At 36.4% G+C, this 18,906-nt stretch overlaps 2 protein-coding genes across 3 annotated transcripts; one reads left to right on the forward strand and one right to left on the reverse strand.

Moving 5' to 3' along the window:
• Positions 1 to 35: 35 nt before the first annotated feature.
• Positions 36 to 7,388, reverse strand: LOC107561552 (BRISC complex subunit Abro1-like). 2 transcript variants are annotated; one of them, XM_016246022.1, is made up of 10 exons: positions 7,290 to 7,388; positions 5,572 to 5,662; positions 4,740 to 4,776; positions 4,547 to 4,613; positions 4,202 to 4,392; positions 3,862 to 3,984; positions 3,275 to 3,359; positions 2,623 to 2,740; positions 2,039 to 2,535; positions 36 to 1,936 (listed from the first exon to the last, which is right to left on the reverse strand). In XM_016246022.1, the coding sequence occupies exons 1-9, from the start codon at positions 7,359 to 7,361 to the stop codon at positions 2,084 to 2,086; spliced, it is 1,236 nt and encodes a 411-aa protein (XP_016101508.1). In that variant the 5' UTR covers positions 7,362 to 7,388; the 3' UTR covers positions 36 to 1,936; positions 2,039 to 2,083. The 2 variants fall into 2 exon arrangements, with proteins under 2 accessions (XP_016101508.1, XP_016101507.1); XM_016246021.1 differs by having other exon boundaries at positions 36 to 2,535.
• Positions 7,389 to 7,930: 542 nt separating this feature from the next.
• On the forward strand, positions 7,931 to 10,212 carry eef1akmt2 (EEF1A lysine methyltransferase 2). The gene is made up of 6 exons (XM_016246023.1): positions 7,931 to 8,059; positions 8,313 to 8,378; positions 8,587 to 8,701; positions 9,562 to 9,669; positions 9,792 to 10,008; positions 10,092 to 10,212. Exons 1-6 carry the CDS (start codon positions 7,971 to 7,973, stop codon positions 10,190 to 10,192), a joined length of 696 nt encoding a protein of 231 aa, XP_016101509.1. The 5' UTR covers positions 7,931 to 7,970; the 3' UTR covers positions 10,193 to 10,212.
• Positions 10,213 to 18,906: the final 8,694 nt, after the last annotated feature.

The raw sequence follows: 18,906 nt of genomic DNA on the forward strand, positions 1-18,906 counted from the left end.
TAAAAAATAAATTTTTGTTGGGCCCCCCCCCCCCCCCCCCATAAGATTGTGTATATGCATATATATTTTATCATCTTAAGTGGCATTTATGTTCATCTGAACTTTCTAAGGAACATGTTAGTTATGATAAATTGGCATTTTTAAAGCTCCGAGGGACTGGCTGCCAGCTGTCCAAACAAGCCCATGTCAAGTTTAAATGTGGAATCTCTCCACTTTAGTGCCATTGTTCAGATTAACCTTTACAGATTCGTGTTGAAAACCATGGGTGGTGGTGGTTTTTGGCCGTACACTTGAAGACAGATGCCAAAGTCAGAATATGAGGCAGAAACATTTAAAGCAGACGGTCAATGCAACATGATACAGCTGACTAAAACATCTCTGTCAGTGTACTCTCATTCACACTCATGCCAGGGAACAAGCATTTGTTATTTTTTCTGTCCTACACAGAACTGCAGAAATATACTGAATGAAAAGTGAGACATTCTCGGCCTCTGCCAAAATAAACGTCAGAGCGTCAGATCCTGAGATAAAACTAAGAAATAAGTTTCGGGTTCTTTGGGTGAAAAAGTCAGACAGCTCATCAATCTGATTCAAGTCACTTGCCCAAATTGTTCACAATATGCACGACATGAGTGAATCTCACAAGAACGCATTACAGTCATATTTCACTCCACATTTTTCAAGTCTATTATTTGTACAACATTTGTAACTGGAAAAAAAAAAAGAGTATGTGTTTAGACTATTACGTTTTTTTAAATGACATTTTTTACATTGTAAAATCAGTTTCCACTAAATCTCCAAACGTTATTGCAAAACTTGTTTTTAAAAGTAAGATTTAATTGTCAAGTATTTATACATCATGGCAGTTTGTAATTTAATGGTAAGTTATTATTATTTAATGGTTAATAGTAAAATGACCCAGTCATGTTTTTCTGAGATTCACACACATACAAACTTTTGAGGGAAAACATCATTTTGGTTTGATCAGATGTAGCAAAACATCCACTAACAGATGATAAAACTGTGCTTCTACCTTTAAAGATCTGCAGCATATGGCTGAAATCTTTATTTCACATTATCACAGAGCTCTAAACTGATCCACCACTGCATTGCTTTGAGCAATCATGTCTTCTCAACTAAAGAACAAAGGCATGTGGACAAGATGATGTGAGAAAACAACAGTCCTGGTACTGCAAAAGAATCCTGAGATCGATGATGCTGCATTTTGACCCTTCCAGTTTCTGATCGCTAACCGTACGACCGGAAAATTCAGTTAAAGCTCAATGGTGAAATGCAGCAGAAAGAAATATAATATTCGATTCATTCATTAGGACAAACATGTGTTTGATTTAAGCCAATGAAATTAGTAGTGATCTACAGAATGTCATAGAAAATACAAGCACCCCTTATCAAAGTAACTTTTATAATCATTGACCAAAAATGATCTTTTTTTTTTTTTTTTTTTTAAAGAATAGGCCATTATATTACTCATATTACTCAAATCAAATATAACTGATAAAATCAAAAATAAAATAAATTTTCTAGAACAAGAACTGTTCAAGAGTAAGCTGTAGTCCTAAGCAGTCCTTATAACTGTGATTTTTTTCTGTCCATTCAGATTTTCGAAGCAAGACAATGAAGATGTAATAAGCTCACACAGAGATGTGTTTGAAGGCCGCAAAAAAAAGACATCATTCCCTTTGCTTTTCTATTCAAATGCAGATCAAAAGAAGGCAAAACAGTGTGAGAGGTAAATGGTGCAAGAACCGAATGACTCCAGTGAGTGGCAGACGCAGAGATAAGCAGGATGCACCTCTCCACCCAAACGAAACCAGAGAGGAGAGCATGAAACGGAGAAAAGGGGGCCTGTCGATCCACATGGATGGGGATATCATTCCATTCCACTTCGGAGTTCGTCGAAACACGATGATGTCCCCTGCACAGAGATGTTAAATGTGTACAACAGGACAGCATTGTCATAGCTCACAAAAGGAAAGTGCTTGTTTGTGTTCTGAACACCACGACCTCACGATCACACCTAGTTCTGTTCGTTCATCAATATCCCCGTTGGTTTGTTTGATTACTATGAGCCTGGCGGGCTGTGGGCGTCTCCGTCGGGCCACAGGGTAGCCGGTCGTCCTAATAAAACAGTTTCTGTTAAGGAAGGTGGTTGCAATTGCTCGCTAACTAAATTTTCGTACTCGCTACTGTCCTCGTCGTCATCCTCCTGGTCTTCCTGGCCGGTGGCCTGGCGGTTCAGGGAATCCGAGCTCGAACCGTCTCCGTTGCCCAGGCCCAGACTGGGAGACGGGTGTCCGGGCGAACCTACGGCTTGGGGCCGCGGCAGCAGTATAGCGCTTGGTGAATCTGGAGGCAGTGTGGTGCTGTAGATTGGTGGAGATGACGAGTTCACGGGTCTCTCTAAACTGGGCTCTACCGAGGGACCTGAGAGCACGACTTGAGTCAGTGAAGAGTGTGAAGAGTCAGGAAGGGCAGAGTTATCGGGAAGCATGACAGCAGCCGCCTCTTGGAGTCCTGTAAGGAAAAAAGAGGGTAATAAAAGGAATTGCTTCCTTTTTTTCGTTAAACAAGCAACAAATGCGCAGAGTCATCAGTACGTACTTCTCTCTTCCTCAGCGCTGTTACGTTTCCTGAGAGTGATTTCCTCTTTGAGTTTGTTCACTTCTTCTTGGATTTTCTCCTTCACTCGTTCACTTTGATCTACTTCACAACACACCGCCTGCAGGATGACAGAAATTTCATTAGGGATGCATGATATTATTGGAACGTCTTGAAATGTAAACATCGGCATCATCCCAGCTCAAGGTGTGCTAGTGATTTTTAGAATTTTTACAGCTCTTTTGCTTTAGACCATCTACAAATGTTAAATCTTCAAATAAAAAGTTAAGCTTACAACTGCATCTGTCAGGGGGAAAGAAAAAAAAAAACGGCAGTGATTGATTTTATTAGTTATTTTCAAAGCTCTCAATGTACCTATAAAAATAGCTTTAATAATATTTATTTAGTTCTAACAAGCAAGTTTTTGCTCAAAACAATTTGTTCATAATCTCTGCACAGGACAGACTTGGTGTTGTTTCTAAAAAAAGGAAATGGATATCGGTATCGGCTATGGTGCATCACTAAAATTCATAGATAGCACATTCTGAGCATAATTGATTTAAAACATTTAAATGCTATTAGACATAGCAAATTGTGGTGTATTTTAACCAACATCTATCTGACAGTTCAGAAATATTATAAGACTGTAACTCACCTGCACTCTTTCTTGAAGGGCACTGTATACTTGAAAAATAGCTCGAATGTCCTTCATCACCCCATCCTTATCAAAAAACTCAGTCCTATAAATAAAAAAATTAATTGGATATCACCAATTCAAGTATTTACTGCAGCAAAAGTAAGACTTTGTTTTACGTGCTGTGCAGTTTAAATTATGTAAATTAAGAAAAACTTTATCATGGTTTCTACAAAAATATTGAGCAGTGCAACTTTTATCAACATTGATATTATTAAGAAATATTTCTTGAGCACCAAATCAGCATATCAGAATGATTTCTGAAAAAACATGCGACACTGAAGAATGATGCTGAGAATTCAGCTTTGCCATCACAGGAATGAATCACATTTTAAGATATATTCAAATAGACATGTTTTTAATTGTAGTAATATTTCACAATATTACAATTTCACTGTATTTTTGATCAAATAAATGTGGCCTTGATTAACAAAAGAGGCTTCTTTAAAATCCTACATTTTTGAATGGTAGGGCAAAATCAAAATAACACAATTTGCTAAAAGCAAGGCTAAAGAGGAATATTGAACGTTGCAGTTAGGTTGCCTCACCCATGTTCTTTAATGACACTGGTGTAGTTCTTGGAAGTGTTCGGCACAGATGAGACTTTATATTCCTGTTGACTGGTGTTGCCCAGGTTTGGGATGCTTAGAGATATCCTCTGATTATACTTGCTGAGATAAAGATCAAAATTGCAACAGAAATGCTCATAAACACAATATCAGCTACATCACACCATTTGCAAACATTATGCATGGTATTATGAAATAACAATATGAGAGACAAGTCTCTAAACAGTTAAACAGAATCATGATTTTATCATATTTTGCACATTTTTATCCCACAGTATTACATATTTCCATAAGCATGTATTAACCAGCATGTACATACTTTCTGTTGGGCCTGAAGAGCACATACTCCAAAGCATGTGTGGAACTATTGGCTGTGGAGATGAAGCTGAACAGGAGGAAGACCAGATCTGGGATGCCAAGTATATGGGTCAACTGCTTATGGATCACCTGCTCCCTGAATGACATCTGCTGTTGAGTGTTCCTTCTAAACCGGTACCAGCCGATAACATTCTGCTCAAAAAGAAGAGACATTGTGAAGTGGGTCGGCTGAATTAAACACACAAAGTCGAACAGCAAAGGACAAAGAACCTGTCAAGGTACCGGTTAATAATTTATTAATTTTACTCTCTAAAATCGTTATGCATATTTCATGATAACTGCTTACTTTTCTCCTGTCCTTGAGGATTCTGTTGAGATTTTCTTCATTGACGTTACCTGCATAGTCATAAAAGCTGCAACAAACAAACAATTTTGCCGTTAAAACACTTTAAATGGTAGTGTATATTTTTATTGTAACATATAATAAACATTTAAGAATGCATCTACTAAATCCAATTGCCCATGCAGGACATTCTTACCTAAACAGTTGTGTACAAGGTTCATGATTATGGACCTCTGAAAAACAAGTGAATGCGAGTGATCAATTATATTCAACATCTGAGTAAAGCAAGCATGCTGTGATTGTTCAAAAGGTCTAATTTAAATATGAATAATATGCATACAGACAACATTAACCTTGGACTAGACGAAGGAAAATATGTTAGCAGATTTGTTCTCTAAAAACTGTAACATGCGACGTGGAATCTCAGCCATCGTGATCTGAAGGTTGCCTAGAGGACAACATGACCTTCATAATGACTCATCTTACTGCAAATATAAGGTACTACTATCTGAGCCCGCTTTTTATGTTGAAGGCCTTTGTGAAATTCTTTGTAAAGTGATCGGAGATGAAGGGGTCTTGGGAGCAGCGCCAAACTCAGAAACATGATCACTTAATGTTGGAGTGGAGAGAAACTATTTCCAGCATTTCTGAGCCAAAAAGGTCTACATTGATGTATGAGGCTTATCTCTCAGGCCTTAATCAGGAATGCTGGCTGACACAAACTTAAAAACACAAAATTGGGTGGTTTATCAGGTTATTGACAACCAGGACAGCTTGCGACAGTACTTTGAATGGTTGAGACTGAACAGATTACATCAGCCATATCTTGAACTGATAAAGTCCCTCTGCTCACACAGGAAGGTTGTCACGTCCTCACTGTGAAACGTATTATGTCTGTGATTTGAGCCTTCAAGGGTTTCAGTAATGGGATGCATCATGTTTTGATAATGCATGATAAAATGGTCATTAAAAACTCTACATTTTGTTTGTAGCTTTGGGACAGTAAAAATAATCAGCCATGGTTTTACCTATTACATTGAGGAATTCTGAGCTACCGATGTGTGAGTCACTGATGCTTAAAGTCTCCTCCTGTCTCACTTCTCCCAACAGGAAGCCCTCCTAAAAGAGGCATAAAAATGGTATTTCAAAGGCAAAGACAGTGTAGTTAAGATTGAATGTTATTATTACTGTAATAGACACTTTCAATAAAAGGTACAAAATAAGGCCTGCAACTGTTTTAAAATGACGTAATAATTACTATTATTATTAGGCCTATTATTACTCAAAATGTGGGATGTCTACATACAGTTTAATAACCTTGTATGATTTAGCAATTTCTTAGCATTAAACATGAAATACACATAAACATTAAATATGCAAATGTTAAAAATAATTTAAAACTACAAACACATTTATTTATAAAAAAACAGCATTCCAACTTTATCATATATTAAGCTGCCCTTTAGGCATGGCTTGCTAGTCTGTGACAAATGTTGGTTTTTAGTTATTGACAAACTTATTATAGTAATGTAATTGAAAAAAAAAAAAACATTTTTCATTTCATGGACATTTCATGTGTTTAAAAAGCAAGCAAAACCTAATCTGTACCTCTAAAGGTCATGGTATACCAAAATGAATATACCCAGAATTCATGCAACAAATGTTACAAAATAGACAAGTTTATACAAGGAGGTATAATTTCCCAAACACTGCTGCAAGGAGAGAACAACAGAAAGACTGTTCTCCAGGCACACGACACAACTTCCCTGGCTGTTTACTTGTTCAGTTTGAGATCACACTGAAAATGCTGATTATTCTTTCCAATTCAAATAAAAATAGGTTAACCAATTTGGTTTAGTATCAAAAGCCCACATATCAACACCATGTAAATGAACAGTCTATCCCATAAACAAGCTCAAATCAAAATGAAAATGGCTGTCATTTAGATGTTCAATAAGGAAAAACAGTAAAAACCGTCATATCTTTGACTGAATGAAAACAGGTTAAGCATAACACCCGACTAACCAGCCCAAATCAACTATGCGAATCCTGCAGGGTCAAGCAGATCACCCACTTCCTAATTCCCCAATGACTACATTAAAGGGCATGACACAAAGAGCAAAATGGGCTAGAAATGTTAAGCAATTCATTAAATATGTCTGTCCGACATTAAAGTTTGCATTTGACAGTTGTTGCTGACAAACAAGTTAGCCAGCCAGCTAACGTTAATGTGACTATCTCGACACCTCGACATCGACGAGATTGAATTCCCCGAACGCTAACAGTTACTGGGCGGTGTACATTTATGACAGCGAGCAATCATACAGTGAATAAACGGCACTGACACTTTCTGACAAGCTTGTAAAATCTTTCGGCTTGTAGGTTTGCTAGCTGTCACCCTGGCTGCGTCTCAAACCCCAGTGTGCTGCCTACCTAGACCGCATTCGGTTTATCATCAAAGGCGTGTACTGAGTCAGCTTTATTCGACTAAAGATATCTGGCATCAAATAACAAAATTCCCGAGGAGTCGGCATTTTCAACGTTCTAATACACCTTTGAATGTTACAAAGGTTGTCTAGATAGGCGGCTCACCAGGTTTTGATACACAGCCCCTCTGAAGCCACACCAGGAAGATGACACCGGGAAATGAATTAATTGTGATTTGATGTAATAAACTGTTTGTTGTTTCGCTATGCGATCGTGCCCTTAAACATTTACCCTCAAAGTCAGATGACAGAGTACTTACATGGTCGGAATTGCTGTTGGCACTGTGATAACACACAGAACTAAAAGTGTATCCCGAAATTGACGCCGCCATGATGGAAACATACGCGCCGAGCCCACAATCCTTTGCGCACGCACTGTAGCCCATGAATAAACAAAATGCTCACCCTGTATTTTTTTAAATGCTTGACTGGATGATTTTTAAAAAATAATATAAATAAAATGTTATAAATAAAATAGATGTATCTACTTGTTATTTAAAGAACAATAATTAAACGTTATGAATGACACGTAAAAATGTAAAACTACATGCATACATGTTGTATAAACCCTAATATTTACCTTGAAACAACAACAACAGCGTCTTTTAAACTTTCATCTGTCTCTGTTTTTAGTATAGAAATAAGTGACACACATTGCGTCCTGGCTGTGGAATGATGTAAAACATAAAGTAAGAACTGTTATGATTTTGTACACAAAAAAAGTGCCAAATGTGTCAACTGTGTGATGCTTTTATTCATTTAAAAAAGTTTTTTTGTTTCGTTTTGCATATTGTTTTAATTTATATCCGTCAATCCGTTTATTACATTTTTATCGATTTGCTTTCAAGTTTCGAGTACCTTTACCTTTATTAAAAACCTTTCTTTTGAAGTGTTATGATTGTCACGTTCTGCATTACGTCAGCGGATGTTGATGAGACGTCATGAGCGCACATGGGGCAGAAGGCTGTGCGGGGCAGTGCACAGAATTAGAAGATGAGTTTGCGCCTTCAAAACTCGGAACAAAGGACTAGTAAGAGATTTTACTTGATTAGTTAGCCCTTCTAGTGTCGATCTCATAGAAGACCAGCACATGGGTTACACGTATGCTTCTGCAATACCTCACATGAGTACTGTATATTCCACCCTGCAACCGCTGCAAGTGAAATGTTACACCTTTATTTGTTAAATAAAAACGTAGGGTCGTTTTGAGTGATTACTTTCAATGTAGTCAGACTTTTGACTTGAGCTTAATTTTTCTGGCCATTCTACCGTTTTCCTTTAAGCTGGGATGATGCTTATAAGAGAGAGCTACAGACTTACAAGGATATTGGAGATGTTGGAGAAATATGGTAATTTAGCTTTTTCTTTGTGCCACATACTTGTTTATGAATGCCCTTTCATACTGATGTTCTTCTTCGAATGAAGTATAGTGTTTCAGTGCTAGTCTGTTCTGGAAGAGTCTGAACCAGCACCGTCTTCTGGTGTATATTAGTTGTGTGTTTAGTCATTTAGGACCGAATGAAGACTGTAACTAGTATTCTTCTGGTCCACCTTTAGGTTTGGTGAGGAAAGCATGGACAGAGTGATCAGATGGATGGAAGCACAAAATGTACCTGAAAATGCTGCCATACTTGACATTGGAACTGGAAATGGGATGTTTCTGGTGGAACTGGCAAGTCAAGTTCAATTTAGCTCTGCATTTAGTTATTTACTTTATATTCAATCATTCTAATTAATTATTACTAATTAATAAATCAATTATATTAATGAAGTGAACAGTATTAAGTGAGTTTATACATAAAACAAGAACAAACATCTGTCAGTAAGGTATGACTCCCTTTGAATTAAGTTGAATTTTCAACTTGGCTGATATTTGTTCATGTTTTAAACATTCTTTCATTCTTTCTTTCTTTCTTTCTAGGCAAGTTAATTAAGAACAAGTTCTTATTTTCAATAACAGCCTGGCAGGAGAATTAAAATCCCCTGAAAAACATATATTTCAATACATAAAAGAAAGAATAAAATCTCAGTTAAAATATTTACATGTCGAGGTCAGAGCACTTACTAGCAATTTTTTAAATGCACATACTGGAATATTTCTCTGATTTCAATAACTTTTGTAGCACAATACAATCACTTGGGGCAGCAAATTCAAAAGCGTAAACAAACATTAGTTTCTCATAAAACAAGAATTTTGATGTAAAAGAATTTTAATGGTTATGTAAATGTATCTTGATTTAGGAGTCTTTAGAGAAAACAGAAAAAAGACAAAAATACCAATGCTAAATTTACTAAAGATGCAAAATTTCATGAAGTTGTATTTTTAAACTTTGTAGCATTGCTTGTTCAAGACATTGACATTATGATTATTATCACATTGAAGTATTATGTTACAATTTATTCAATTTCATACTCAAATTTTCTTTACGTGATCTTAAAAAGGTCTTACAATGTTGTCAAGTCTTTACCTTTTGCAGAAACCCTGATGATGTAAATACGTATGAATAATAATCACATGAATTATCCTTAAAGGCCAAGCATGGTTTTTCAAACCTCACTGGAATTGACTATTCCAAGGCTGCTGTAGAGCTCACCGTAAATATTCTGGAGGAGGAAGGCTTAAAAAATGTTACAATTCAGGTAATGGAAATGATTTGTTTTTAACATACATAAATTAAGTAAATAAATTAATTGCACATTTAAAAAGAGCACAGAATAAAAGGGAATGTTTATATGTCTTCGTGTTTTACATGTCCTTTCAGGTGGAGGATTTCTTGAACCCCAGCGCAGAATTGAAGGGTTTTGATGTATGTATAGATAAAGGCACATTTGATGCTATTAGTTTGAGCCCAGAGGACAGAGAGGAGGCAAAAAAGCTCTATGTGAACTCTTTAAAAACTGTAATGCAACCAGAAGGCTTCTTCATCATCACCTCCTGCAACTGGACCAAAGAGCAGCTGCTGCAGATCTTCAGACCTGGTACCTTAACATATTAGCATATTCCTTCAACTAATAATGTTTCAAATACTGTAATGATTGTAATATAATTGTGTTTCTTGCAGGGCTTGAGTTGGTACGAGAGCTGCCCACCCCCCGTTTCCAGTTTGGTGGTGTGACGGGTAACAGCGTGACAGCTTTGGTATTTAAACGGAACAAATCCTAAAGTTTTTTAAACGTTCCGTTTTTTGCAACATCAGTTATGTACTTTTATAATAAATTGTTTTGGAAAATTATGAACTTGTTCTTGTTAATATTGAGGTAATACTAAGAAATGTTATTACCTGTTACATGTGGTGGTGTACACATGAGGGCAGTATTGAACTACATTTCATTTGAACGTTATGTCCGTTTTTATGAAGTGGATGTGTAATGTTAAGCACAAACATGGAGTAGTTAATTGTTGTGTATATACACTGTCAGGTAAAGTAATTTTTTTGTTTTTCTATATAGGGTATTATCTTAAGATTTTAACAATATTTTTTCTTAGGTATTTTTAACATATTTTTGGCTTTGTATGCAGTGTTTTCTCTGAAGATTAGGGCAATGATTTTTTTTTGTCTTTACATGTAGGGTTTTGTCTGGGATTTGAGCAATATTTTTACTTGCATATTTTAAAAAAATGTATTTAAAGTTGTCTTTTCTTTGTTTGTAGAGTTTGTCTGAGGTTTGAGCAGTACCTTTTTTCTTATTTAATATTTTTTATGTATTTAACGTTATTTTTTGTCTTTGCATGTAGGCTTTTTTCTGAGATTTGAGCAATACATTTTTTAATGTATTCTAAAACTGTTGAGGCCATACAATGGAATTGAATGTAATGAAAATGCCAGCTGTAGAAGTGAAGTGCGGTAGAATTTGTTAAATAACTTTTACATTGCCATTTAATTGGTTGTTTTTAATGCCAAGTTTTCAGGCAGCACTGTAAAAGCCAAGTTAATACCAAATTATAAAATCAATTTAACTAAATAAGCAATATTGTCAAAAAGCCCCTTTATTTGTGCTCCATAATTTGTTTATCCATTTACTAAACATCCAGTAATTGAGCTTTTTTCCTAGCAGTTTTCACGCACCAGAGCTTCACCCCGAAGCTCTCAAGCACTCTTGCTAAGTTCTTGCGCTAGTGTGAATGTGCGTCTGTGTCTCCCACTGAAACGACTGAACGTTAACAAATGTATCTCGCTTAATACTTGGTCACGCTATTGACACCTCAGGAATAGCATCCATACGGTCTCTGTTACCTCTCTCTTTCTTGGGGATATTTCTTTTTCTCTTGGTCATTTTTAAGAAAAAGTCTGACAGCTGCACCTGATAAGAAAATGATTGAGCTTCCAGGACACGACTGCTACCACGGCAACAGTGAAAGAGCAATAAAAGACTGGCTTTGGGCCATGATGCTGTGGTACTTTAAAGTGAGAGAAATCCCCCATACCTCTCTGGTTATTACCCCGTCCCCCAGCCGGAGAATGAAATGAAAAACAAAGACCTGAATTTAAATCTCTCTTGGCACCTTCCAGAGATGAAAACAGAAGTTTACATTATATAAATGGATTGAGGGTGCGAAAACTTCACTTTTTTTCCGTGCATCAGCATTTCTTGTCATTAAGAATCTGAACGGACAGAGTATCCAGACAGCTCTTATTGAAGCAGAGATGCTGAAGAGTGAATTAATAGTGTGTGAGATCGATGGCTAGCCAGTGTACATAAATGTGGAAATCAGCTGTGAAGTCCGCAGGATTGGATCAGCTGTAACGTAGCCACTCAAACACACGGTGACTTTGAGCTGGTTAGGAGCTTGCAGGCTCTTTTTTGGAGCACTAGGACTTGCAGGATTGACAGATGGTCATTATTATGTCTTAACTTATGTTAACTTATGCCTTAATGCCTTATAGTCTTTTGTTTTCATGGACAAACATGTTTTTAGGTAAATGGATGCATTTGAAAAACAAAAATAGCCAAGTAAAATATGTCTTTTTCACTTCATCAGAATGGTATGAAACTTGGGGACTTCTGTGACACTTGCTATAAAAGAATACACAAACACAAAATTGTGGACATGATTAGAAAAAGCTAATTGGTCTTAAAAATAGTCAGACCTGTGACCTTTGTGGCAAAATTACTGCCATATGAATGGGCAGAGCATATTGTTTCTGAAAATCCTCTTATAAGCAACTAGGGAATGCACATGTGGTTGCATCATGGTATTTTATGTGGTATGGTATTACATATGATTTTCTTTATTTCTCCAAGATGAGAATGATACAATCTGCCTTCCATGCATTGGAATACCTTTTCTCTATGTTTAATACCTTTGCTGCATTTTTCTCTTAAATACTGTATTAATTAAAAATAATATAATTTTTCCCCCCTAAATTTTAAAATAATTTATATAGAAATATATGTTGCATAATTTAGGGTGGAATATTGTTTAGGGCAATGAATTGTGCTTTATAATATATAACAAAGAAATATAAAAATAGTTTATTTGAATAGTTTATTGATTTATTGTTTTTGTCTACATGAGTGAGACGTTAAACAAAATCTTTAAAAAATCACTACTGTGTGTTCATATACACCATGATTAATTTTGTTTGGAACTCTTTCCGTTAGAGGATCAAAAATACATAAAGAAACTTATTGGCATTATTGTGTCGAAGAGAAAAATTAGGAAATCTATTTTAATGTTTAACTTGATCTCTCTCTTTTTTTTTGAATCACAAACATGCTGATACTCAGAGCTCTCTTGCTCATGATCTAATGATCTGACTTATTCTTTGCTATCGGAAAAGTCAAAACCATTACAAAAAAAGAAAAATCAATTTCCATTGCCCATGATCTAATGATCTGACTTATTCTTTGCTATCGGGAAAGTCAAAACCATTACAAAAAAAGAAAAATCAATTTCCATTGCCAGGTGGTGATCATTCAACAGGTTGCAATAATGAATGCTGGTGTGAAAAGCCCACTCAATGTTTTTTAATATAAGACTCTTGATTGTTCATGACTGTTGACCATTATCCTCTACTTGAATTTAAGGATAGGGCTTCATTTGTCTCACATTTATCTGCATAATTAGAGTGTTAAGCGTTTAATTCAACATCCAAGCACAGGTCTCTCTAATGAAGAAAAATGTATCGGTTGTGTTTAATTGAATTAATTTACTAAGTTTGCCTTCTCCCTAGTCTGCTAAATACAGACTGGATATATTTTATACTGAAAGTTTACTCTTCTGTCACTAGTTTAGCACTCTTGGGTTTTCCAAGGATCTTCATCAGATGTAAATTCACAGTGATGGAATAAAGGAGTAAGAAGTGGGCTGGAGGCTCTTCTGTAACATCTTTAACTCAACCCTGCTCTCGTCATGCAGGAATAGGCCCCAGCAGGTTGAGCGCAGACTAATGGTCAGACTAAAATACATCACCTTTGTTCAAAGAGGAGGTGGAGAGAGGTGAAGACAGAGCATGCAGAGAGATGTAGCACCTGCTCTGTCTCCTCATAGCGATTGATGGGATCTCACTGATGAAATTTTTTGAGATTAGGGCCTGAGTGGATGCTAACAGGGCCAGGTCATTGTTCATATAGATGAACTGCAGTAGAATTGGGACACTAAAACTGTGGAAAAAGGAAATAAATATGATTTGATCTTTCAGTTAAAAAAAAAAGTAACTAACGCCCTCTGAAGCTTTCTATTTCCTCATCCATCATAAGAAAATTATATTTTATTATAGCATGGGTTGATCTTGAAAAGGTGGACTGAAATGTTGGCGGCTCTTAAAATAACTGCCAGGTCATTCTGCCATTAGGGGCCTATAGCAGAATCCCTCTGGGATGTAAGCAATAGCTTTTGCCCTGTAGTTTTTGCACCGACTAGATGGAATCAGTCTGTTCAACTTTGAAACTTCAAGGCAAGTGTGTTGGAGCTGGTTGGAATTAAACTCGTTGTTTGTTGGCCCTCCAGGAGCAGGATTGGACACCCCGATCTAATTTAACCAGTGGCTTGATGCTCACCACTTCTGAAATCACACCTGTTGTCCCCATCACATTTTTTTTTTGTACTCAACATTCAGTGGCTGCATCCGAAAACATAGGCAGCTGACTTGATGCTTCGCTGCCTTGTCAGGCAATGACTTTGCAAGCAGAGTTTACGCATGAAGGTACTGATTTCGGACAGACTTCTGAGGCAGCATAATGGTATAATGGTCTATTCTACACCAAAAGAGAGCTTTGGTGATTACTACAATACTAATTTCTCACTATATTTACATTAAAAGAGGAAAAAGTTGGCCAAAACCTATATTTACACAAAAACTGACCACAAACTGCAACTTTCAGACACCATTTTTTATTTTTTTAGCTCAGCTGTCACAGAACGGACCACAGAGAATTGTGGGATATCAAAGACATTTAAGGATACATATACTATGAGCTGCCATCAAAAACCAATCAATTGGTGGCATCAGCAGCTTTTTGCAGCTTTTAGACACAGCTGTTTTCTGTCAATGTTTCAGTCATCGCGTAGTTGGTTTTATTTAAAGGGATAGTTCACCCAAAAATGAAAATTCTGTCATTAATTACTCACCCTCATGTTGTTCCAAACCCGTAAGACCTTCGGTCATCTTCGGAACACAAATTAAGATAAAATAAAAGTATATTCGTAGCTTCATAACATTACGGTTGAACCACTGATATCACATGGAATATTTTAATGATGTCCTTACTACCTTTCATGGCCTTGAACTTGGTAGTTGCGTTGCTGTCGGGTCAGAACTCTCTGATTTCAATTTATTTTCCGAAGATGAACTAAGATCTTACAGTTTTGGAACGACATGAGGGTGAGTAATTAATGACAGAATTTTCACTTTAGGGCAAACTATCCATGAATAAGAATATTCAATTCTTGACTAACTTGTAAGCAAAGCGGCCTTGCGATTCAGTCTGAATTAGCTATTTGGACAGTTCATACACACACACTGAATCACTCGGAGTGGTAAAATAACACGATATACAAACACAAGCACAAAAAACGATTGATAAAGGGGAATATTTGCCTACAATCCATCCATCAAAAAGTAGCATGAAATACACCCTATTTTTAAATCAACATTATAATGTTTCATATTTTTAATAAATGTTATATGTTAGATTTTTCCTGCCATTCTAAGAATTTGTCAGAATCGTAAGTTGTGTATCCCATATTTTCTGTCAGCCTGTTTAGAAAACTAGAGATGCTAATTTGTGAATGAATTACTCTGTCTAAATCGTTTTTCCTTCTTCAATGAATCGCTAATGAATCACTCTTTTAACTCGGTTCTTTTCAATGAACATGTGGGTCACATGGGTTGGCGAAGCTGAATCGGTTAATGATTTTGAATCATTCGAACAACTCACCCATGCACTGAACCGAAAATACATCCTATCGTAATCGTTTGTTAGCGATGAAGAACACGTCCACCTCAACACGTCCACCTGCAGCTTGTGGATGCCGCTATAGGTAACACGCTCCCTTCATTACACACACAGCGAGAAATGTAGGCTATATTATGTGCACACTATATTTTATAGTTAATTACCTTTTTTAATGAAGTAGCTTAACAAGCTATTTTTATGAAGGGTGCTGTAGCTTCCAGCTTAGCTTATCTAATATTAGTAGCTTGCCAACGCTGTGCATGGTTAATGATAACCATTTGAAGGATCGAGGAACTGGTCTGTTATCTTCTTTGCAAGCCAAGATCTTGGAAGGTGCCAAATTACATGCATGCAAAGATGGAGTTGGGTAAGATTTAATGAGCAGTCAAAAGAAGCACGTCTGACCCCTACTCAGTCCAAAAGAGATTTAAAAACCCAACCGTTCATTCAAATTCAACATATGGCATATCTCAATGGCTCTACAGTAACCCTCTGCCACAAAATCGATAAAGCTGAAACAGAAAGTACATGGCCAGTGCTGAAAGGTTTGAGATATGCTGTTAGTCCTCGGCCAGATGAGTGTGAGTTATCTGCACAGAGTTCATAGAGCCAATTCCCATATGATAACTAGAGGCTAAAGGAGCATCTGTAGCTCGCTGTGGTCGGCATCTGGTACTGTGCAGCAGACGGATGTGCCATTACTGTTCTGGACAGGGCAGATGCTTCAGACATGTCGTCAGGTGACATCCCGCTAGTTGTCTACACTGGTCCGTGTTTTTCACCGTTTGCCCTTTTGGCTGTGCCAAGGACTGACAAAGTAAGGCAGTCACCCTTAAAGACATAAAAATGAAAATTCTCATTTACTCAACCTCATGTCGCTGCAAACCTGTTTGACTTTCTTTCTTGTGTGGCACACAAAAGATTTTAGAAGAATGTTGGGGTATCAAGAACTATGGAAACCTTTGATATCTTCGTACCTCATAAGAAAGATATTAGAAAGTACTATTTTGTAACAACATGTTGATGATTTATATTTCATTTTTGGATGAGCAATCCCATAACTACACCTGTGTGAATTTACTGACTTCATACATCTACTAAAAATCACCTTGTGATTAGTTGGATGAAGAACTATGAAAATGACTAAGGAAAGTGAAGTTAGAGCATTGTCTGTTTGCACTAATTTGTGTTATGTTAATACCTTTTTAAATTGTCCAAATATATGTTTATCTTTATACCAGTTAAAACTTTTAATACACACTTTATGTCTCAGGATTTTAAAATATTTTTTAAAGGTTTATGCTTAAATTAAAGTCAAAAGTTTTAGATTAATTGTGCCTACTTGACAGAATAAAAATGACCTTATGTATTTTTTTTTTTAATGGATGGGATGGAACAGATGGAATAATAATGAAAAAGCAGCCAAGACTTGTGGGAACTCATTCAACACTGTTTAAAAAGCATCCCAGGATGCATAAAATTGGTTGAGCAGCCAGAATGTGCAGAGCTGTTATCCAGAGAATGGCAACTACTGAAGAACTGCCTACTGAGAAAGCTAAAATATATTCAATTTAAAATATAACATATATATTTAAAATGTATATCTGTCTATATAGGCTATTCTAATTAAAATAATAATAAAGAATGAGTAACTTTTGACTGCAGACATCTCCCTGTTCACTTATTTAAATTTCTGGTATGACCCTTGTCTGCCAAGTTAAAGCAGCATTATAGTTCATCATTCCCTTCCTCAAACACTGTACTGCCCCTCCATCATTCGGCCTCCTGCTGATTTATTGTTTCGCATTAAATTCTGTGACACAGTTTTTGTCTCAGCTGAGCAATTGGCCGCTTAAGCAGCTCTGCTAATTGATCCTGTAAGACTTGTAAATCATGCTGGTGTTCCTCTTTTCTGTCTCTCTCAGCCTGTGGATTAATCTCATTAAGAACTGCATTACACTCGCCAAAGCACATTACAACGCACTTTTGCAGCTTACAAGGGACTCAACTTCCATGGAATAACTCAACCGAACTCTGCAGATGGCCGGTCAGAGACAATGTAAAATCATTTTAAAAATTTTGCAGGGATCTTTTATTAAAATACGATATGGCTACACTGCAGTGTCATATATTAATAATGTTGGGGTTGTCCAAACAACACTGGACCCCATTGACCTTGTACAAAAACACTGAGACATTTTTCTTCTTTTGTGTTCAATGCAGGTCATAGAGGTTTGGAATGACATAAGGGTGAGTAAATGATAACAGAATTTTCATTTTTGTGTGAACTATCCCTATAAATAAATAAATAAACGACAGTTTTTTCTTGTCCTCGAATCTGATTGGCTAAGAGTGCGATTTTCACTCCGCTTGCACTATTTCTCACACCGAGTGTCATGGCGGATGCCCAAATCCACTATAATTTGATAAATAATACTGTTTTTGTGTCACATAATGTAGTTTAAGAGTTTTTTTTAGGTGAGAATGTACTTGTTTAGACTTCAAATATGTGGTTTGTTAATAAAGATAACGTCTATTTGAAAATTTGGTTCAACGTTTTTGGAAAGGATAGTACGACAAAGATATCACTTTCCTCAGTGGACATTCAAACTAATGTTTTATTGCGAATATGAGATTGATATGATGATATGAAGCTGTATCAGATGCAGGTAATCACACTCACTCAGTCACAATATTCTACATAATACAATGAGGTTTTAATATTTTAATATAATAAGTTTTCAATGAAGCAACTCAACATTCATTCGTTACTAGTTCTAAACTAACGTCTTTTTGGAATTAGTAGCGGAGGCTTGGGATCAGCTGTTAAATTGTCAACTTTAGATTTGAATCCGTGGCTGAAGGAAGTAGTTCTGCACAAAAGAGGTTTTAAAAGACATTTTAAAGACATTCCGTTGTTGTTTCTTATGCATTTACCCACTTGTGTCATTGAACTGTTGTATAAACGCAATATCACATTCGTAGCCGTGCGATATGGCTGTATATCGGCATTCTGTGATTACCTACAGCTGAATCACAGCCATGCCCATATACAGCCATATCACACTGCTCCTCATTGCTCATATACAGTGGGTACGGAAAGTATTCAGACCCCCTTAAATTTTTCACTCTGTTATATTGCAGCCATTTGCTAAAATCATTTAAGTTAATTTTTTTTCCTCATTAATGTACACACAGCACCCCATATTGACAGAAAAACACAGAATTGTTGACATTTTTGCAGATTTATTAAAAAAGAAAAACTGAAATATCACATGGTCCTAAGTATTCAGACCCTTTGCTCAGTATTTAGTAGAAGCACACTTTTGATCTAATACAGCCATGAGTCTTATTGGGAAAGATGCAACAAGTTTTTCACACATGGATTTAAAAAGCATCCCAGGATGCATAAAATTGGTTGAGCAGCCAGAATGTGCAGAGCTGTTATCCAGAGAATGGCAACTACTGAAGAACTGC

The sequence above is a fragment of the Sinocyclocheilus grahami genome, unplaced genomic scaffold (assembly GCF_001515645.1).
Source record: "Sinocyclocheilus grahami isolate Dianchi unplaced genomic scaffold, SAMN03320097.WGS_v1.1 scaffold778.1, whole genome shotgun sequence".
Lineage (NCBI taxonomy): Eukaryota > Metazoa > Chordata > Actinopteri > Cypriniformes > Cyprinidae > Sinocyclocheilus > Sinocyclocheilus grahami.

What these genes read in the sequence shown, in the direction of transcription:
- eef1akmt2 (XM_016246023.1), top strand. Translation starts at nt 7,971, where the DNA reads ATGAGCGCACATGGGGCAGAAGGCTGTGCGGGGCAGTGCACAGAATTA. An exon ending in GGAGATGTTGGAGAAATATG is followed by an intron (nt 8,379 to 8,586) that starts GTAATTTAGCTT and finishes GTCCACCTTTAG; the next exon opens with GTTTGGTGAGGAAAGCATGG. An exon ending in GCTGCAGATCTTCAGACCTG is followed by an intron (nt 10,009 to 10,091) that starts GTACCTTAACAT and finishes TGTTTCTTGCAG; the next exon opens with GGCTTGAGTTGGTACGAGAG.
- LOC107561552 (XM_016246022.1), bottom strand. Translation starts at nt 7,361, where the DNA reads ATGGCGGCGTCAATTTCGGGATACACTTTTAGTTCTGTGTGTTATCAC. An exon ending in CTCTTCAGGCCCAACAGAAA is followed by an intron (nt 3,985 to 4,201) that starts GTATGTACATGC and finishes TCTTTATCTCAG; the next exon opens with CAAGTATAATCAGAGGATAT. An exon ending in CAGCGCTGAGGAAGAGAGAA is followed by an intron (nt 2,536 to 2,622) that starts GTACGTACTGAT and finishes TTTTCCTTACAG; the next exon opens with GACTCCAAGAGGCGGCTGCT.